At 47.2% G+C, this 22,032-nt stretch overlaps 1 protein-coding gene and 1 long non-coding RNA gene across 5 annotated transcripts in view; one reads left to right on the plus strand and one right to left on the minus strand.

The window, feature by feature from the left end:
- Osbpl2 (oxysterol binding protein-like 2) overlaps nucleotides 1-13,377 on the plus strand; it is a 46,365-nt gene extending 32,988 nt beyond the window's left edge. For all 3 annotated transcript variants that reach the window (XM_030250794.1, NM_144500.4, XM_017317993.2), the window contains exons 8-14: nucleotides 874-981; nucleotides 1,711-1,800; nucleotides 3,894-4,017; nucleotides 5,962-6,102; nucleotides 8,524-8,647; nucleotides 9,724-9,814; nucleotides 12,184-13,377. In XM_030250794.1, the coding sequence (XP_030106654.1) occupies nucleotides 874-981; nucleotides 1,711-1,800; nucleotides 3,894-4,017; nucleotides 5,962-6,102; nucleotides 8,524-8,647; nucleotides 9,724-9,814; nucleotides 12,184-12,286 (781 nt within the window). In that variant the 3' untranslated portion in view covers nucleotides 12,287-13,377. The remainder of the gene's footprint in view (nucleotides 1-873; nucleotides 982-1,710; nucleotides 1,801-3,893; nucleotides 4,018-5,961; nucleotides 6,103-8,523; nucleotides 8,648-9,723; nucleotides 9,815-12,183) is intronic.
- On the minus strand, nucleotides 98-21,945 carry Gm29886. 2 transcript variants are annotated; one of them, XR_867152.3, is made up of 4 exons: nucleotides 21,861-21,945; nucleotides 21,203-21,478; nucleotides 16,592-16,688; nucleotides 98-694 (listed from the first exon to the last, which is right to left on the minus strand). It is a non-coding gene; the product is annotated as a predicted gene, 29886 (long non-coding RNA). The 2 variants fall into 2 exon arrangements; XR_375430.4 differs by lacking the exon at nucleotides 98-694 and having other exon boundaries at nucleotides 13,380-16,688.
- Nucleotides 21,946-22,032: the final 87 nt, after the last annotated feature.

The raw sequence follows: 22,032 nt of genomic DNA on the forward strand, positions 1-22,032 counted from the left end.
AGGCTGGGTGTAGTTGAACACATCTTCAAGTCCAGCACTCAGGGAGACCAAGGCAGGTAGATCTCTCTTGAGTTTGAGGCCAAGCCTGGTCTACATAGTAAGCTCTAGGTTAATCAAACTAGATAGTGAGACCCTGTCTCAAGAACCCGACAAACACTAAGACCCTAGGGGCTGTCCCTGCACAGCTTGCCAGGGACACAAAGCGGGCTCATGAGGGAAGCTCCTGTGGTAGACACCCCAGTGCTTGACCTGTGTCCTGATAGTCTCTGCTTTGGGAGTTGAGATGGGCAGAATTGGAAAGCTGCAAATGTGTTCAAGAAGCATGTTTGGGTTCTTCTTGGGCCGCTTGAGAGAGGGCTAAGGTATTTTTCCTTAGCCATCCTCTGTCAGATGTTTCTGCTCTTATTCAGGTTTCTCTGAGGCAGCCTCCTATAGGCGCAGGTCTAGGTCTGCTGCGTTTACCCTGGGAGGTTTTCCTTGAGGCAAGGTCATTTCAAAGGATGGGTAGTGTTGCTTATGTTGTCAGCAGCAGCGCTCTCCTGCACTTCCCACAGCTAGGCTGGGGCTCAGGACTGATTTTCTAGAGCACCTTTCCTCTTGGCCGCTTCCCAGGAGAGCTGCCTCTCTTTTGTTTTAGTCTTCTTTTATTGCTTATTAACTTGTCTTGGCATTTAGGTAGAAAGCTTTGTTGATGCTACAAAGGAAAGGAGAAATAAATTTCAGATGCACACTAAATCGCCTGCACTGGAAAGACTTCAAAGCACTGTCTTGCTCCCAGGCATTTATGGTTTGGTTTTGCCTGGTCGTGGCCTTCTGGGTCACCCACGTTCTGAGCTTCATTTCCCTGACTTTTTTGTTGGTGTGTTTTCACAGACATAATGAAGCCTATACCTGGACCAACCCTACCTGCTGTGTACACAATGTCATCCTTGGGCAGCTATGGATAGAGCAGTATGGGATAGTGGAGATTGTAAATCACAGGTAACAGGCCCATCTGTGTATGCGGGATGGTGATTCTGAGCCATAGATGACAGGCCAGGCTGTCTATGGGAAGACAGGCCAGGTGAGCTGACAGATGTGAAGAGAGCTGTCTGTCTGCACTCCTCCTGTCTAGACTTCCAGCCCTGCATTCCTGTCCCTCAGCTTGAGTCCTTCCTGTAGTGGGGCCCCTAGGCATTGTGTCTGACTAGATTTAGTTCTGTCTAGTGTGGAGACAATCAGAAATGCTCCATGTTGATTGATTGTCTTTTTCATTACCATTGTTAATTTCTCTGCAAATGTAAAGTGCACCAAAGAAGTGTCAGTGCTAGGTGGAAACATGGTGATCACGCTTATGTGTGAGTGTCAGTGCTAGGTGGAAACATGGTGGCCATGCCGGAACATTAGGGCCTAGGCTACAGCTGAAGCTCATGACTTGCTGGCTTTGCTGTAGACACCTTAGTAATAATATAATTTATAAATCAAAAAAATTCAACCATTATCTAGATGGACACTGAAGTGATATTTTAGTGAATTACCCAGTTGTGCAAACAGTCACCACAGGTCAGTTGCAGAGCCTTCCTGTCACTGAGCAAAGCCCCCTTGTGCTGCTCTCCATCACTCATGGACCCCTTTCCTAGGTGACCAAGTCCTTCTCTTTCCCCTGTTGGGAAGCCTGATTGGTTCTCTAGACATTTCACATTATAACTAATGCTGTGTTTGTTTCCACAGAACTGGAGATAAGTGTATACTTCACTTCAAGCCTTGTGGATTGTTTGGGAAGGAACTTCACAGAGTAGAAGGGTACATTCAAGACAAAAAGTAGGTCTACTCATTGATGCCCGCTGGCTGTGTGTCTACAGTGTCCGGTGCTGTACCTCCATGTGCTTAGACAGTGGTGTCTGTTCGGGGTGAAAAGGATGAGTATTGAGTGTGACCTCAGGTGATAGGAGAGTAGAGTTTGTTCCCTCTGGAGGAAGAAGAGAAGTGACCTTAAAAAATAGACATTTTTAATCCCAGCACTCGGGAGGCAGAGGCAGACGGATTTCTGCGTTTGAGGCCAGCCTGGCCTACAAAGTTCCAGGACAGCCAGGGCTATACAGAGAAACCCTGTCTTGAAAAACCAAAAAAAAAAAAAAAAAAAAGACATTTTTACTCAGGGATAATGTGGCTTTTTTCTTTTCCATTTATTTTGTTTCTGAGCTGGCCTTGCTATGCAGTGCAGGCTGGCATCAATCTCACAGTCCTGCATCCACCTCCTAAATGCTGGGTTATAGCCTGGATCACCTGCCCAGCTCTAGTGCTACAATCTTACAAACAGAACTGAGATGTTAGCATTCACCCAGGAGTCGCCTCCCTATGGGTACCAACTTTGCATATCAGTAAAGAATGTGGACATCCAATGTTCATGGGTCTGCATTATTCCACTCTAAGCCAGGGCTTTACGGAGATTTTTGTGTAGAAAATGGCCAGTAGTGTATTTTCTGGATTTTTCTCCCATTAGTAAAATTATATTCTGGATCTCAAATTTTTATTTATAACTAACCATGGTTCAGTAGTATAAGGCCAAGAGAGTCTTTCAAGCTATTGACATCTAGTTTTAACTTCAAAACAATACTTTTGTTCTCTCTGCTTATCTCTAGGAAACTAGAAACTCATCTATTTAAACAATCTGTATATTAATGTCAGACTTTAGGTTGATGAGAAATGTCAGGACATCACATGTATTCTGTAAAGGACACAGGTCCTAATGTGGTCAGAATGGTGACCAAGGCATCTTTGGAGCCTGCCTGCCCGTGGTTGAAGTAGCTGATGGTTTCCAGCTGATGGACGAGGCTTCACTTTGGGTTCTGTACCCTGAATCCAAGCACACTTTGCTTTTTCCTTTTCTTCTTGTTTTGTTTGTGTGTGTGATGTATAAGTGTGTACATGTTTGTGTGTGTGTGTTGTGAACATGTTTATGAACATTCGTGTGGAAGCTGAGGTCAGTGTTGGCTGTCTTTGTCTATCATTTGTCTTTTGTTTGCTCTTTGAACCTAGAGATCACTGATTTGGCCTGGCTGCTTGGCTGGCTGGCTGGCTGGCTGGCTGGCTGCTTGGCTGGCTGCTTGGCTGGCTGGCTGGCTCTGGCTCTGTCTTTGCCCCCCAGTACGGGTATTGCTCTGGGGATCTGAATTTGGGGCCTGGAGCTTCTGCAAGAAGCTCTCACTGAATCTTCTCTCCAGCCCCAAGCCAACTTTTTCCATGGAGGTAAAGAGTTACTTAAGGATCTGGGCTGAGCTCCTGAGTTCCTGTAACCAACTCTACAAGTGCCTGCCATATCTACGTGTCCTGAGTAGCACTGTCCTGTCAGGGCACTTCCCAAGAAGCATGTAGCCAGTTTGTGCTCTTCCCAGACAGAGAGAGGCAAAAGGAGAAAGGCTGTCCTGCATGGACTCTGTTCACCTTAATATGAGGCAGAGTCTAACTGCTGTGGAGTTTTCCAGGAATGTGATTAGATGAAGAGAGCATTGATAACCAAAGAGCAAGCAAGTCATCATGTGACCTTGGGAGGCATTATGGAGAGATTTGATAGAAAAAGGTCTATAAGCCTCAGGGTACATGAAAACCTAGTGCAGTGCTTAAAAGCAACAGGCTGTGGGGGAGGCTCAGTGGCAAAGGCCGGACGCTGGCCCAGGCTCTGCACAGATACTAGCAGCACATTTCATTTCATTATGTTTGTGCTTTTGCCCCTGTTTTCTAAGGCCCCAGGGACTCCCAGGCTTCTGTGCCTTCACTTTCCGTCTGGCACCGGGGATGGGCATACCTTTTCTCCAGCAGCGAGAATGAGGGTCTGAAACACAGAGTTCCTTCCTGCACTCAGTACTGCTCTGCAGGTGATTGTTGGTAACTGTGTTTTAAACTCCTTTCTGCAGCAGGAAGAAGCTCTTTATCATGTATGGCAAGTGGACAGAGTGCTTGTGGGGAATAGATCCTGCTTCATACGAGTCCTTTAAGAAGCAAGAGAAGAGAGGTGACCAGGCCAGGAAGGCCAAGATGGTGAGTGTCAGCTGCAGTGACCCTGCACAAGGTGGCCACGCCCTCCAGGAGCACTGTGCTTCTCTTCAGGAGGTGTATGTAGTGGGTGGGCTATGTCTGTCCAGACCAGACTGTCTTCTGTCTAGGTTCTGCTATCTGGGCAGAGGTGTTTGACTTTATTCTGTTTATGTTGTAGCTGCTGGGAACTTCCAGTGGAATGCAAGCCCTTCCACATAGCCCTTTGTAATACAGCTCTCACTTTGCCTGAGTTAGCTGAGGCTTACTTAAGTCAAGAACATCTCATTTCTGTTTTTCCAGTTCTTGAGTTCTCAGTAATATATTCAGCAGTCAGGAAGTACTGGCAAAGACTTTCCTCTAAGAATTTCAGAATACTGATGACTATAAGTTATTCTTAAGCAAAATTAGAATTAAAAGTGATAGTTCAAAAGAGGTATCTTACTTTCTAGATTAAAAAAAATCAGGATGTTCTAAAGCAGACATGTTAAATGTTCAGTATTTATTTAACAGAAATGTTTGGACTCATCCAGGTATCTAGTTTTTTTATGTTTTATATGCACTATTTTGGACATCTTTTCATAATAATTTTATTTAGTTATTTATTTAGTTAGTTTTTTGGAACAGGGTTTCTCTGTGTAGTCCTGACTGTCCTGGAATGCACTCTGTAGACCAGGCTGGCCGGAAACTAAGAGATCTGCCACTCTCTGCCCCAAGAATGCTGGGACTAAAGGTGTGTGCCATTGAAAGATCCTGGCAGAATGTAAAAGGACACAGAAGCCCTGAAATTGGCAAGATAGACGTCAGTGTTAGCAGAACTAGCTTCACTGATTTAGAAAAATAGAGGTGCACAATGCTCTGGCCACTCCTTGAACCTGTGTGTCTGCCAATGTTCTGACCAGGTGTGTGCCCATTGCTGCACCTTCATTAGACTCTTTCCTTGTATCCCTCCCATACCCATTTTTTGAGAATAGACATTGTTTAGATCTGGAAATCCCCTAATCTCCCCCTTCTCCTTTCCCCCCTGAGGGCCTATAAAAACTGGGAACTCTTTCCCCTCGAGGTCGACTCCTCTACCCCTGTGTGGGATATGAGTCGTCCCCAGAGCTCTGGCTTTCCCCGAATAAAGCTCGGTCTGTCGTGAGTTCTTGGGTGTCCGCTATTGTCCTGAGGCCTGAGCGAGGGGCTCCTCTTGGGGTCTTTCACCATCACTGCCCAGTGGTAATTTAATTTTTTTAAAAAAGGAAAATTTCTTCAAGTACGATAGTACACTTATGTAAACACGGGAGGATATCTGTTAGTTCCAGGGCAGCCTAATCTATACAGCAAGTTCCCAGCTATCCACAGTCTACATAGTGAGATTCCATCTAGAGAGAGAGAGAGAGAGACAGAGAGAGAGAGATCCATGTAGCATGTTGAGTCTGCTGAGTGCTGTCTGGTGCCAGTCTCACTAAGCTCACTGCTTCTTGGATCATCTGGCAACAAGGGCCCACCCTTGGCTTTGCTGTGGGCAGTTAGAAGGGCCCAGCCTTTGATCCTGGGTCCCTGGAGTTTTCACTCCACAGCTGTGTCCAGTAGCCGACTTTAAAGGCACATCAAACAGCTGTGCCTGTTAAAATGGGATGGGCTCATGAGCTTGCCCAGGAGAACAGATGGCACCAGGAGGCCTTTCGTCTCAGATGATGTGTTATGGGTCCAGAAGGTGGGCAGGCACATGGCCAAGCATGTGTGGAGGAGGACAGTGTTTGTATCTGCTGCTGTTTCAGCCTGTGAGGGTAGTCCAGCCTGGTACAGCTCTGCAGAAAGCCAAGCTACATAGACAGTTTGAATTTTTTTTCTCCTCTGTTAGAAAAGGCTGTGGCGCTGCACAGGGGCTTGGGAGCAAGTCTATAAGTGCTCTGGGGACCAGTCTTCTGGCCAGTAGTCATACTGAGGTATCCTGTGTTTCAGGATGATGGCCCCGAGAAAGCTAACAGTGATGTGCCTGGTGATGTGGCAGACGACGTTCCTGTGGCTCAGGAGACGGTGCAAGTCATCCCCGGCAGCAAGCTGCTCTGGAGGATCAACAGCCGGCCCCCCAACTCTGCTCAGGTCTGTTACCCCTCTGAGGCTGGCCCCCCAACTCTGCTCAGGTCTGTTACCCCTCTGAGGCTGGCCCCCCAACTCTGCTCAGGTCTGTTACCCCTCTGAGGCTGGCCCCCCAACTCTGCTCAGGTCTGTTACCCCCTCTGAGGCTGGCCCCCCAACTCTGCTCAGGTCTGTGTTACCCCCTCTGAGGCCGGTCCCCCAACTCTGCTCAGGTCTGTGTTACCCCCTCTGAGGCCAGTCCCCCAACTCTGCTCAGGTCTGTGTTACCCTCTCTGAGGCTGGGCCTGTCTGCTGCAGCCTATTCCTATTTGTACCTTTCCAGTCAGGCCCACAACTCTTCTACTTTGTTCTTGCATGTAGCCAACCAGCTTTCCACAAGCAGACAGGCAGGCTCCATCACATCCCTGTAATCCTGCATGCCCTTACTCCCTCGAGCTACCATGAGACTTATGTTGTGGTCCAGCCTGAGAGTAACTTCTACCTCCTGCTGCCTGTGTGGGACCTGGGAATAAGTGGGTATGGCAATCCACCTAGCATTCATATCTTGATGTAGAATTCATGGCAGAATTCACTAGTGCTTGGTTATGCCTTCAGAGCTCTGTCCTGACCACATTTTATCAGGATTGCTCCAGGGACTCGAGCAGCAGCTTAGCCTTAGGCGTGACTGTTGCTGTTCTCGAGGACCCAACTTCAGTTCTCAGCAAGCACCTGTGTCAAGTAGTTCACAGCTGCCTGTAACTCCAGCTCCTGGGAGGCCGAGCACCACTGGTCTTTGAGCATACCTGCAGCTACTTGCAAATTCCTGTGCGCGTGTGCGCGTGTGCGCGCGTGCACGCGCACACACACACACACACACACACACACGTGCACATAATTAAAAAATAAAAAAATATCCAAGGTGTGGTGGTACATGCCTTTAATCTCTGGGGAGTCAGAGGCAAGTGGATCCTATTAAACTATAAGTCTGCAAGGTGAGTTTCAGGACAACCAGAGCTACATAATGAGTTCCTGTTTCAAAACAAGCAAATAGAATAAACAAACAAATGAATCAGTCAGTCAGTCAAACCAGGCAAGGGTGCCCACGCCTTTAGTTCTAGCACTCAGGAGGCAGAGGCAAGGGATCTCTCAGTTTGAGGACAGCCTGGTCTACAAAGTGAGTTTCAGGCCAGCCAGGGCTACACAGAAACCATGTTCTCACAAAAGGCGGGAGTGGGGAACTTCAGGGCATGTGATGTAACTTAGTTGGGCAGTGGGCAGTGACATGGCTTCAGTGGGTAAGGGTGCTTACTACCTAGCCTCACAACTTCAGTTTGATCTTTGGAACACTTATGGTAGAAGGAAAGAATCAACTCTTATAGGTTGTCCTCTGGTCTACATGCATGTACCCACACACGTAATGGCACATGTACAACCACACACGTACACAGAGTAAATAAGTATAAAAAGAACAAAGGCCCGCTTACCTGTGAATATGTTGCCTTGCTGTATTGGTTTGCTTTTATTGCTGTGATAAAACATTGACCAAAACTAATGTGGGGAGAAGCTTACACTTCTAGGTTACAGCCCATTACTAAGGGGAGCCCAGGCACACACTGAAGCAGAGACAGTGGAGGCGCGCTGCTTTCCGGCTCATTCCCACAGACTTGTCTAAGGCCACCCAGAGGAGGCATTTTCTTAACTGAGGGTCCCTTTTCCCAGATGACTCTAGCTTGTGTTAAAGTCACCAAAACGAAGCAAAACAAATGAAACCCAACCAGGGTTCTCGATGTGCCACTGTTACCTTTCACGACGGCGTGAACTCATGGAACAGGATTCGTGTAGAAGAATAAAGCCTGTGTGGTGTTTGGGGAAATTTCTTTTTGGATGAATTCTCATTCCTTTTTGGTTCAGTGTGCATGAAACCCTCATGCCTATTTCTTTGGTGGATCTGGGGTATTGGAAATGGCCTGAGAAAGATAAGAGTGCACATTCGTGGGCACCACCATTACTGAGGGTACTGGGCAAGCTGGTTCTAGGACAAGAGGCTGTGTTAATGAAGCAGGATTCTAAAAAGAGTCAGATGTGAGTTATGGCTACCTGAGGACCATGTGGGGAAGCCAGACAGATTCTCTAACACTTTCCTCTGTGGACCTCAGGTCAGGGATGATAGCAATATCTGCTGTCCTTTTAATGACGTCAGTACCCCGGGAGTCACTTAAGTGGGCTGACTAGAGAACATTTACATTCCCTGTGGCCCTTGAGCCACATGCTCATAGATGACGTAAGAAAGAAGGCCACCTTGGGAGTCAGGATAAAGGTCTTTGCTGAATAGGATGCAGACACCCTCCTGTTGAGCAGGTGACACAAGACTGTCATGGGTTTAGTGCACCAATGGGTCATTTTCCTGCAGCCATGTGCAATAGTGCTTCTGTGCTTCTCCTGCAGATGTACAACTTTACCAGCTTCACTGTGAGTCTCAATGAGTTGGAGTCAGGCATGGAGAAGACTCTGCCACCCACAGACTGCCGCCTCCGTCCTGACATACGAGGCATGGAGAACGGAAACATGGGTGAGTGCTGTGCCCTCAGAAGGCTCGTGTGGGTAAGCTTAGGCCTGCTCTGTGAGAAGGATGCTCAGACCTTTCATCAAGACAGACTAACAGTGTGCTGCCTTCCAAAGATTGCGCTTTATGGAACAGCAAAAGGGAGGTGAACAGCTTATCTTCCAGCTAGCCACAGACCAGTCCTTTGTAAAACGTTAACCTTAAAAATTAACGAGGGGGCTGGTGAGATGGCTCAGTGGCTAAGAGCACCCGACTGCTCTTCTGAAGGTTCGAAGTTCAAATCCCAGCAACCACATGGTGGCTTACAACCACCCATAATGAGATCTGACTCCCTCTTCTGGAGTGTCTGAAGACAGCTACAGTGTACTTACATATAATAAATAAATAAATAAATCTTTAAAAAAAAATTAACGAAACCGGGCGTGGTGGCACACGCCTTTAATCCTAGCACTCGGGAAGCAGAGGCAGGTGGATTTCTGAGTTCCGAGGCCAGCCTGGTCTACAAAGTGAGTTTCAGGACAGTCAGGGCTACACAGAGAAACCCTGTCTTGAAAAAACAAAAACAAACAAACAAAAACAACAACAAAAAAAGAAAGGCGTGCCTGAGGATAGGGAGAAAGGCCTGAACGTCTGGAGGTCCACTCTCACCTGATCCATGCCGGGCAGGCGGTGCTCCTCCCTCCAAATCTACCCTCTCCTTCATCAGAAGCCGCAGATCATCTCGCAAGGTGAAGGTTCAGCAGATTTGGGATTCTTCTACCTTGGGGTCTGTGAGCTCACTGTTCCAGATACTTGCTTTCCCACTTGGGTTTCAGTGCCATTAAACTGCCCAGCACATCACAGAACACACTTGGAGGAATGCTGTGCCCTCCTGGGATGCCTCCCATCTGCTTGTCCTGGAGAAATGCCCCTCGAACATCTGGCAGAAACAAGTCACCCTTAACAGGTGGCCAACTGAAACCAGAGTTCACTCCCCACACTTTCTCATCAAAGTGGGACAAATCCTCTAGGGGTCAGGATGTGGGTCTGGCATGTCTGACAAGAGAGAAGTTTCAAGTGCTTGCTTACTTGCTTGTACCTAGATCTGGCCAGCCAGGAGAAGGAGCGGCTAGAGGAAAAGCAGAGAGAGGCCAGAAAAGAGCGTGCCAAAGAGGACGCAGAGTGGCGGACCAGGTGAGCTGGAACAAGAGGCCTCATACACCTGGGTATGGAGAGGCCACATCACATCTTAGGCAGTACCAACTCCCTCCTCCCTAAATGACCTGTGGGTCCATAAAGAACCCTACCCTACCACTGCTACCTAGTGCTGTGACTCAACCATGTAATGAAGGCCGGAGTGTCTGCTTAGCACATATGTTGCTTAAAATCATTTACTGGGAGTTGGCTGTCACAGAAGACGTGTCATCTCACCCCCAGGCCTTGCTGTTCTACTTCACAGCATTTTTGACCCAAAATAGTTTTTCAAATATGGTCAGTTTAAGCCTGAGTCTAGCTGTTCATTTAAACAGTTGGTGAGAGTTTTGATGTTATTTCCACATTTATGCATTGTGGTAGGGTGATGCATACATACACACAGATCATCTCCCCCCGTGCACTGTGGTGCCAGGCTGAAGCCCAGGTCCTGCTGCCAGCCCACTGTGGCACCAGGAAAACCTCTACTGTGGGTATGAAGATGTAGCCCTAAAGTGGGCCCTCTGCTGATATGGGGGGGCATGCAGAAGGTGTGCTATGACTCATGGGTCTATACCAGCTGCCAGGAGCTTTAGCCTTACTTAGACTCTGGTTTCTTACATTGGTTGTCTTTTTCTTCAGTAGTCAGAGGACTATAATAATTAGGCATAAGCACAATATGAACCTGTATAGTGCATGTAAACATTTCTAGTCTTTTGTGAAAATCTTTGGATGTTTGAAACAGTTCACTTATCAGGTTGGTAGTTGGGTTTGGTGTGGGGGGGTGTTTTTTCAAGACAGGGTTTCTCTGTGTAGCCCTGGCTATCCTAGACTCACTCTGTAGACCTACTGGCCTCAAACTCAGAAATCCACCTGCCTCTGCCTCCCAAGTGCTGGGATGAAAGGCATGTGGGCCACCACCAGCTGGCTCAGGCTGGTTGTTTTTTTGTTGCTTTTTATTTTTAAGATGGGTTACGCTGTTGTCCAGTCTTGAACTCAAGCACCTCCTGATCCTAGGCTCCATAGTAGCTGAGAGAGAGGATGTGTGTGTCACTGCCTGCTACAGTAGCTGAGAGAGGATGTGTGTGCCACTGCCTGCTAGACTCCATTCCTTGTGCTCTTTATTTCTAGGTCATATTAACAACTGTCTTCAATGACATTGGACTGGGTTTTTGTTGTTTTATCTTTTTGTTTTTGGAGTTTCTCTGTGTAGCCATGGTTGGCAACTCTGTAGACCAGGCTGGCCACAAACTCAGAGATCTGGCTGCACTTGCACACACAACTCACCCAGCCTGGATTAAAGGCCTGTGTGTCACTACTGTCCAGCCAGTCTGGGATTTTGAAACAAGTTTTTCTCCACCCTTTTGTGCTGTGATGAAGATGGGACCCAGAGCCTTCTGTATGTGGCAGACACTTCACCAATTTGTCATTGTGCCAGGCTCTGAGACAGTTATTGATGCATGGGCTTCTGATTTAATACTGTGCCTTTGATGTGCATGTCTTTGTTCTAGAGAAAAACTTGAAAATAATCTTCTTTTATTGGTCTTCTAAAGTATTTAAAAAACATAAGCCAGATGTAGTGGCTTGCATCTCTAATTCTAGCATTCTGGAAGCTGAGACAAGAGAATCTGAATTTGAGACCAGCAGGGTTTCAGGCAAGTCTGAACTATAAAATGAGACACTGTCTCAAGAAATAAATAATTACAAATAGATAATCCATGCTGGGTAGTAGTGGCACATGAATTTAATGCTAGCATTCAGGAGGCAGAGGCAGAGACAGGCAGATTTCGGAGTTTGAGGCCAGCCTGGTCTACAGAGTGAGTTCCAGGACAGCCAGGGCTACACAGAGAAACCCTGTCTCAGAAAAACAAACAAACAAAAACAAAAAACAGATGATCCATTGTGAAAATGACTTTTTTTTTCATAAAAGATTATTACTGCTACTTTTTTCTTTGTGGTGCTGGGGATGAAGCTCAGGACTTGTACCTGACAGGCAAACTGTTTGGTATAAAGCCAGCCTATCACTTTTTTGGGAGACCCACAGAATGGACCCCTGATGACCATAGTTGCTCCTGTTTGGTGGAGGGCAGCTGCAGGAGTGCAGCCTGAACCTGGTGAGGTACAAACTTCATGGGCAGCCTCTCTCTCCTCTGTTGTTGTCCATCCTGTGGAGGACCAGGTGTTGGACTTGGGGTTTGTTGGGAGATAGTGATGTTAAGTGTGTGAGTGAGCACGGCCACAGGAAAGCTAGCCGGCCAGTTACTGTCAGGGATGGGGTTCCTCGGGCTGCATCTCTCCAGTGCTCACACTGCCAGTGGGAAGGCTGACTGGATGGATCCTGCCGTCTGTTAACCACCTCCCTTGCATTGCAGGTGGTTCTCTCCAGGCAATAACCCCTACACAGGAGCTCCTGACTGGCTGTACGCCGGCCATTACTTTGAGCGTAACTTCTCAGACTGCCCAGACATATACTAAGGCCTGTGAGCCCAGGAGCAGCCTTGGAATCCTCAAATAGCATCTGAGCTTTATGGTGGCAGACACCACAAATCATGGAGATAGCCTCGGACGTGACAGAGGCCCTCAGAGAGCCTCAGATTGCCCAGTGCGTCACTATGTTGCAGCCCCTTCATGAAGCTCCAGTTGGGTCTTTCTAGTCACTGAGGCCTCAGAACTCCACAGTCCTTTCCTAGATGACAGAGTGTAAAAGGCCAGCAGAGCTGGCAGCACACTCTGTTATAAAATGTATAATGAAGGAAGACCCAGCAGGGCCTGTGTGTTCCACTCAAGGCTGTGGCGTGGGTTCTGGAAGACTTTCAAACTCAGACCCAAGGAGGAGGGGAGCATGGATCCTGGAAGTGTCCTGTGGCCAGGGTCCCCTTCTTTGTGGAATGAAGTGACAAGCCTCCAGATTCTGTATTTTCTACCAATCTTGAATAAGGTAAAGATGACTTTAGAAAATATTTAAATTGAAACTACTTGAATTATCTGCTAAAGTGCAGCAAACACATAATCACCACTGTGTACCGTCCAAACAAAGTGTCCCCGTGCCAAGCCAGAGTGGCAGGAACACTGTGACTTAGATGAGGAACCCCCAGGGCCGCTCCAGCCTCGAAGGCCCTGCCTCATCCACAGCGCTCCATAGCTTCACTGTCACTGTGGACCACACCTGTCTCTAAGGTCATTTCTTCACTCACCTCGCCTGTGTGCCCTCCCTGCTCCCCCAAAGTCTTGTGTTCGGTTCCCCAGTGTGCATGTTTCAGTCCAGGCAAGTTACATTCGGTTGTGTGCAATAGAAGGTCAGAAGCAAGATCTTACCTGGTGTCATTAAAATTGTTTTAACACAAGTAGGTGTGTCCACCTCTGCATTCCTGTCACATGATGGACTTTATGTAAAAATGGTGACACCAAGGCTCACAGTGGAGCTCTTTGCATCAAAGATAATCTACTGTGTACACACCTGTGCATTCATAGTGTGAGTCACACCAGGCATTTGTAAATGAGAAGGTATGATCACTATGTCCAGGCTTCCAAACTGCCTCTGTCATTAAAACACTTTGAAAATCCAACATGGGTTGAAGGTTTGATTTAATAGCTGTGGAAACTAAAAACAGGTGTTTCTGTGGCAGCCAGGAGACCTCCCAGGACTAGCGTCTCTGCTCTATCTACTGAGGCCTCTAACAAACCTTCTGATGGCTCTGAGATACGTCTGAAGGTTATGGCTTTGACATCTTTCCAAGAGGAAGTTGTGAAGTGTCTGAGACAACAGGGTAACTGTGTTTGTCTGAGGGGGACATTTGCTGTTCCAGACCATGGCAGTGTTCACACAGCTCATTACCCCAAGTTGAAGACTACAAGTCTAAGGCACACTTAAAATGACTATTTCAGAAGCCTTCAGACCTCTTCACCAGTGATTCTGACTGCCTGAAATAACAAGCCAGTGGATTTGTATCTCTGTGTCATCTCCTAAGGCAAGGCTCTGGGTGTTTTGGGGTCCATCACCATGTACACAGCCTCCACACGCAGTTTCTGTGCACATTTGCCTAAACCAGAAGTATAAGGGGGAAGGGCAAAGGGCAGCTGTGTGCAAGTGACTTAACAGTGAAGAGTTACTCACTACAATCTCTGTCTGCACCAACACGTGAAGAAGTTGCCACTCTGACTCCTCACATTGGACTGTTCTAGAAAGCTTCCATAATGAGCTTTCCCATGGAAGATATGCACTGAAAGACAGCCTCCTATGTATGTTGCATGTGAGCACAGCCTTGCATGGGGCCTTGGTGCTTACAGAGTAGTCCTGTCTCTTGAGATACCCTCTTGGGAGGAAAAGAACAACAGGCTTTTCCAAGTATAATATTCTGAAGTCAGGTACAGTGATGCATGCCTATAATCCCAGCATTTGAGTTGTAGGAGAGAGGATGACCAGTTTAAAGTCATCCTTAGCTACAAAGCGAACTGACTAGCCTAGGGTGTATGAGCCCATGTCTCAAAAACAAAAAGGAACTTAGAGCCTCAGTAGTGAGATGAATCTCATTCAGCTCCCCTTGGTTTTGTGTTTATTCTAATTGAAGTTAGAATTGAGTCAAGTTTCTGCAAGTCCAAGGAACATTACTCTGATCTATTAGAGACTTAAAGGTGAGAAGATAAACATCTGTAGGGTTTTATGTAAAATGTATCTTTTTAAATGATTTAAGTTTCTGGTCTTTCTCATTGCTCTGATGGTTCTCTGAAGCTGGGTCAAGAGCATTCACATCCTCCTGCCAGGACTTAGCTAGAGGTAGGCCTGGCCCTGATGTGCATCATGAACCTGCCTCTCCAAAATCCAGTCCTTCAGTCCTGCAGAGTAAACACGGGAAATCCTTTGGCTGCGAACCTGCAATGCTCTGGGAGCACAGTGCTCTAAGGAAGAATGGCGACACCACGTATGTGTGTGTCAGTGCGTCCAGTCTGAGCTCCAGCAGGACAGCGCCCACTGGCATTCACAGCTTTCAGACTGCCCAGAGCTTACAATGATCATTGTCTGTCAAAGGGTCAGTGTCACACTTCCAAGTCTGGTACAGGCTTAGCTCCTAGGAGGCTGCCACACCTGGAGAGCCATACTCATCCATAGAGGATATGTCCTATATTTCCTATGTCCTCGTAGCTGAAGCCTAGAAGATCAAAAGAAAGGCTTAGGAGCCTCCTCTGTCCCTGTTAGTGAACCAGCCTTGTAGGCAGCCTCTAAAGGAAGGTTCCTGCCAGACTCCGCTTCTATGGAAAGTTCTCTCTCTAAAAGGGAGTTACAAGTTTTATGCCTTCTTACCATCTCAATAGACTAAATGTGAAGACACCTCTCAAAGCAGTGGGTACCTGGCATCCTAGGTCCTTGGAGTGTGAGGCAGATTAAATTCTAAGCTCACATAATGGGGACTGTCCTGCCTCAAGTTCTTGGACCTGGAGGAGTTGCATAGAAAGTCCTCAGAGCCAAGGTTTCCTCATGTCTCAGCCACAGACTTCCTTTTTCTTTTCTTTTTTTTTTTCGTTTTTCTTTTTTTTTTCTTTTAAAGATTTATTTGTTTATTGTATGCTTTAAGTACACTGTAGCTGTCTTCAGACACTCCAGAAGAGGATGCCAGATCTCATTATAGATGGTTGTGAGCCACCATGTAGTTGTTGGGATTTGAACTCAGGACCTTTGGAAGAGCAGTCAGTGCTCTTAACCGCTGAGCCATCTCTCCAGCCCCCTTGTTTTGGTTTTTCGAGACAGTGTTTCTCTGTGTACTCCTGGCTGTCCTGGAACTCACTTTGTAGACCAGGCTGGCCTTGAACTCAGAAATCCGCCTGCCTCTGCCTCCCGAGTGCTGGGATTAAAGGCATGTGCCACCACGCCTGGCTTAGCCATAGACTTCCTTATGTCTAATATAATTAAAGCACCAAACATGGGGACCTGCAGCCTGTTAAAGCAGCTGACCTTGCCAGGCAGTGGTGGCACACACTTGAGAGGCAGAGGTAGGTGGATCTCTGCCTGGTCTACAGTGTGAGTTCCAGCCAAGGTGTCAGAGAAACTCCTTCTCTAAACAAACAAAACCCCCAAATCCACAACAGCAAAACTGGCTGACCTTAGGAGAACTGATATCTTCTGGGTCCTCACTAGCCTCCATGTGCTTGGATAAGATTTTCCTGGTGGTGTGCTCTATGGAAGTCATCCCCTTCTAGACTGCTCTCTCTCAGAGATAGCTGCTCTCGTCAGAGGTCGGGGAAAGCACGTCTACAGAGAACAATGACATTTCCAGCCATTCTGGCCTGGTCCTTGACCTCAGGCTGTCTTAAGACTGCAATCCTTCTCATGCCTATGTGTGGCTGGCCCTTTACCAACACCCACACATGGAAATGTCAGGCACGAAAATGCACTAGGGACATGTCTATTTTTGTGGCTGTCAATACCATTTATTTAGCAGAATCAATCATTTCTGGGTTTTGGTTTTGAGGACTGTGCACATATCTATGAGTATATAAATGTTAACTTTCAGGCCTCAGTAGAGATTCTTTGGAAATGGCTTGTGGTTGACATTTATTTTACATTGGATAATTTATCATCATCTCAGGGCTCTGACTTTTCTGGAAAGAGCTACAGGCAAGTTCTCATATCCTACTGGAGTAGATGTTTGGACTAGGTATTCTATAGAGTTGGCCTAGAAAATGAGTTATTTCTTAAAATGGCTTGCCTTAGTGGGGAGGGGACTCAGGTGGTGTGTCAGGATGGAGGAGTGTTTAGGCCTTTTGAGTTGTCATGGCTCTACTTACCCTCTCTCCTTGGGGACTAGAGAAGCCATAAAACAGCTGGGCTGGGGCAGCTTGATTGCCTGGGAGGGAGCCCACAAGTTTATCCAGTGTCATGACTCTGTGGATAGAGGGACAGATGGTCTTCCAGAATACATGTGCTTGCAATGCTCCAGCTGTGCAGGGCAGATGGCACCATTGGCACAGGTCCTCAGTGCAGCGTCTGACTGTTAGGACACTGTTAGCACACATCTTACCTCCATTCTGACCCCAAGCAGCAAGCACCAGAAGGTGGAGCTGCCCAGGCTCACACCTGCCAGGGCCTCTTCTTGAATGGTGTCACCTATGTGTTCCAGCAAGTTCATACTCTCGCATGGCCACTTGCTGCCAAAGCCCACTGCAGAAGCCATGTAGGTGCCCTATTAAACAGGCTTCCCCAGCCCTGACCACCCCCACCTGACAGATTCTGTCCCCAATTCCTTTCTGTCTGGCTGTTTTCATTTTTACTAGTTTATCCAACAGTGGCTGTGGGAGCCTGAGTGCGGGTGAGCCTGGGCTAGTTCTTTTCTCTGTTCGTTCCTTTGCTTTTCTGTAAGCACTGAGATGTCTGTCACCTTTTGTCCATTCACCAGACTGATTCAAATTTGTGGCATTTGTAAAGAACCCTGGATAGTTGTACACAGGTTTCCTGTGGATACCTCTTTCGCTCTACTTACTTTGTGTACAGAGAGCAGACTTCAGCCTTGGGTGTCATTCTCATGAGCATCCATCTGTTTTCTGAAAGTCTCTCTGGGACCTGAAGCACATGATTAGGCTGGACTGGCTGACGATCAGTGAACTGCAGGAATTCCCTCCCCGGTACTAGCTCTGCAAGCATTTTAACAAGTAAGCTATCTTCCCAGACCCTCTTGGTTTTCTTTGAGGTCACATCTCATGTAGCTTGAAACTACTACCCTCAGCCTCCTCAGTGCTGGGATATCACATGTGAGTCAATACACCTCGCCTGTATATCAGCTTGCATCTCTCTTAGGTAAATGCCTAAGAAATACTAGCTGAGTCACATGGTTATAGTATGCTTACTGTCTGTAAAAACAAACACAAACATTGCCACCTCACCAAAGAGGAACCATAGTGGCAGGTGAAGCTAGGGAGTGCTCAGGTTGTAGAGCATTAGAAACCTGCCGACACATGGTGAGGGTTGGCACAGCAGGGCACTCAGCACCACTGGGGCATGCAGAGGCAGGCTTCAGGGACTTAGAAAACTAAATGCACCTCTTCCTTATTCTAGAATTCAAGGCCAGCCTGCTGAGTTCCAGGACAGCCAGGGCTACACAGACCCTGACTATTGAAAGAAGGAAAACTAACCATACCATGCCCATGGTGATACACATGTAGCCCCAGCTTGGAGGGGAAGACAAAGTCTTGGGTTCAAGGCTAGCCCTAATTACATATTGAGACCTTGTTTCCAAAAACAAAACCCAACCAAATACAGTCCTACCACAAAGCTGACAAACAGGCTTTCATATTTACCAACACAGACCTACACACAGGTACTTGTAAGAAACCAAGAACAACTTCAGTAAGTGAACAGAGATGCATCCAGATCATGGAATATCAGTGTTGGAAAGGAGATTCCAAGCCATAAAAGGGCCTGGCTCAGCAGGTAAGGCCCCCTAGCGTAATGACCCGAGTTTTATATCCAGTATTTACATGGCAGAAGAAGAGACCTAGCTCCTGAACTTACAGACATTTTGCTCTGACTTCCACAAGCAAGCCTCGGCACAATTCCACCATTAAAGGGTGGGAAGCTAGAGTGATAGACAATGATTTGGTTCCCAGCACCTGACAAAAACCGGTAACTTTTTTTTTTAAAGCTTCATTATTATATGTAAGTACACTGTAGCTATTTTCACACACACCAGAAAAGGGTATCAGATCTCATTATGATGGTTGTGAGCCACCATGTGGTTGCTGGGATTTGAACTCAAGACCTTCAAAAGAGCAATCAGTGCTCTTAACTGCTGAGCCATCTCTCCAGACTGAACTGATAACTCTTAATTCCAGGGAATCTGACACCCTCTGTTGTTTGCTGCAGACTCGCACATGGTACACCTACATACTAAAAAAAAAAAGAAAAACTTTTTTTTTAAGTCAGAAAAAAAAGACATGGGGGAACTTAATTGTCATTGAGAGACGTTCCTTTACATAGGCCACGGTGCACTAGTACAACATGATATTTTGGGAAAAAATGTGCAAGAAGGGCTTGGGGTGCAGGTGAGCTGTGAGCTGTGGCACTGTTATGGGAGTGTTTGTCAATATGAATAGGGAACATGCCAGGCCCCGTAGTCTAAGTGTGGTGTACTGTATACTTACTACCCAGTGGCTTTCAGGGGGCTTCTGAATATTTGGAGGCCATTCTGGGGTATGTAGTGAGACTGTCTCAAACAATATATGTGAACAGTGTTGGTTTGGTTTAACTGTCTCCAGGGACAACTCAAAACTTTGTGATAACATTGTGAGGCAGGACTGTCAGGTGAGGAGGCCTTGAGGGTGCCTCCCTCATGCATAGGACTAAGCCCTTATGAAGGCAGGTGTCCTACCACATAGCCCTACTAGACACCGAAACTGCCCTGCTTTGACCTTGGTCTTCTGCTGGAAACTGATTTGTGTTCATTTAGAGGAACAGAGTAGCACCTGCCCAGTGAGCCCCGTGCATATTGTGGATGTCTAAGATCATGAACTTGGGAGAAACATTACTGGTTCTCATAGACCCACCTGGAAGGTGCAGCCTGGGAGGCAGGGGCAGGGGAGTGTGAGCTGTCTGTACTTTCTGCTCAGTTCTCTGGTGAACCTAAAATTATTCTGAAGAATTAAGTCTATTAATAAGACAAATGGAGAGAAAGCCATACCTGCCGAAGTCAGCTCCCCAGTGGCTGACTTCCCTTATGGAAACTAAAGACAGAAACCATCCACAATGTAGTCCACACAGGTCAGGGCCAAGGTAATCACTGCAGCCTACCCACTGTTGGGTTCTACTACAGGTTTGGACATTCCAAGGACTGTATTTGTGAACTGCAGTAACTGTGGGGACCAGCATCTTTGCCTTTTTTGTGCCGTTATGCAGCACTCAAATGGAGTGGCCACGAACACAGCCTTCTCAGCACCCAGCTAGGATGGTGTGCTTCCCGCTACAGAATACTTAAGGAAGGCATGGGAGGTGCCATAGGACTGTAAGCTTTCCTGGCTCATGAGAAGATACTGGATCCAAGGCCCTCAACATTCATGACCTGGCAGAAGCCCAATCTCCTGGCTTTGAAATGTGGGTTCTTTGTGACTCTAGTAGCAGCTTTGACATATGTGGCAAGTAACATTTGCTTGGGGCCACAACCAGGTTAGATTTTCTTCTTTTTCTCTTTGGCTGCTTCATGCTATAGTGTCAGCTTCTGACACCAGGCTCCACCACTGCCTTCTGGAAACTAAGATTCTCAGAAATGATGAGGGCTGCCTAGCACCACACAGAATTGTCACCTGCAAAGAAGTTTTGTTTATGTGGGCTTTAAACAGCCCGGGCTGCATCATCCCATTAAGGTTCTCAGCACCCACATGGTGACTTACATGTGTCTATAACTTCAGTCTTAAGGATCCCAGATAGCCCTCTTCTGGACTTTGCAGGCACCCAGCATGTACATATGTACACTCAGGCAAAACACCCATACACATAAGATGAAAACCAATTACAAAATCGAGCTGGAAATGTGACTTGGGGGTGAAGCACTTTTTTGGGGGGAGTTTACGAGACAGGGTTTCTCTGTGTAGCCCTGGCTGTCCTAGAACTCACTCTGTAGATCAGGCTAGCCTCCAACTCAAGAGATCCGCCTGCCTCTGCCTCCGAGTGCTGGAATTAAAGGTGTGCACCACCACACCCAGGTGGGGGTGAAGCAATTAACCAGGAATGTTTCGGCCCTGGGTTGGATAGCCAGCATGACAACAAGCAAAGATAAACTTTCAGTTTATGAACATAACAGTGAAGTGACAGCTCTATTTTCCAAACTGCTCCCAAATTAATTAAATCTTTAAAGAATGACTTAAAACATTTTATGTGTGTTTTGCCTACATGCATGTCTATACAATGTGTGTGTGTGCCTGGTGCTCACACAGGCCAGAAGAGGGCATCCGGTCTCATGGAACTGAGGTTCCAGACAGTTGTGAGCTGCCATATGGGTGCTGGAAATCAGACCTGGGGGCCTCTGCAAGAGCTGCCAGTGCTTTTAACCACGGAAGCATTTCCCCAGTCCCAATTAAATCTTTTAAATTGGTCTTGAACACTTGGCAGTTCTCCTGCCTCAGCCTTTTCAGGGCTGGGATTATCAGGCATGAGCCACCACACCTAACGAAATTCAAAGGTTTTTGTAGTAAAGCTGGAAACTGGGCCAGCGAGATGACTCAACAGGTAACATTGTTTGCCAGGCAAGTCTGGTAACCCAAGTCTGATCACAGGAACCCAGAGTGTAAAGAAGCAAGTTACTGAATGTTGTGCTTAGACTGCCACATGGGTGACACACACTTTTAAAAAAAGGAAACTACACAGGACAGAGTCCAACAAAAAGATGACAGACGCAAGCATGTAGAACTTACTGCATCAGAATTCCAAGCAGGAACTAAAGCGAGTGAGCCACAGTGGCGACAGAAATGCATCTTAGAGGCGGGACTCCCTCCAGCTCAGGCTGGCCTGGAACACGTTGGTGTCGGCGTCAGACAGTAGTAAGTGAGAAAAACTACTTTTCACCTTTGTTTCAGAAAAAGACCGCACACGTTTCACATATACACAGATGGTAACTTGTGGAGCATGCCAGAGAATTCAGCACTGCTTGGCCCTGGAGAGGGCTGGAGGGTGGGCCTGGGGCCTTAAAGCTGTCATAGAGGAAGCAAAGAAATGGAAGTGGTGTGTAAAAGAAACTGTGAGGACTCTTGGGCTTTACATTCTGCGAGCACCTCTGCCCTACAGGAAGGTGGTGGCACCCTACCTGACTAGCTACAAGCAGCCCTTAGACCCCACCCATCCGCGGTGCTCTGTGAACTTGTTCTTACAGCATTGAGCAACCCCATGCTACCTTCTCCACCCCACCTCCACTCCCCCATCCTGAGCAGCCGCTTGTACTTTCCTATAATGTATGTCAAATTAGCACAAAGTGACATGAAGCTGACACTTTCCTCGCTCTCGTGTCAAGAGACTACCTCCTACCTTTTAAACCATGTGACTATTTTATGTCTTGGGCCCTGACACCTCGCTCACCCAATAATGCAAATCAGACAGGCTGTCTCCCTGCGGTGTGGAGAGAGACAGGTCCATTCAGAACTAGATGGGTAACAGCGGACATCCGTCCCAGGGTACGTGTCACAGCTCAACCCCACGAGCACGTTGGTGTACGGTCCGGTGCCCATCACCCTGGTCTCGACCTCTGCAG

This window comes from Mus musculus, chromosome 2, assembly GCF_000001635.26.
Source record: "Mus musculus strain C57BL/6J chromosome 2, GRCm38.p6 C57BL/6J".
NCBI lineage: Eukaryota > Metazoa > Chordata > Mammalia > Rodentia > Muridae > Mus > Mus musculus.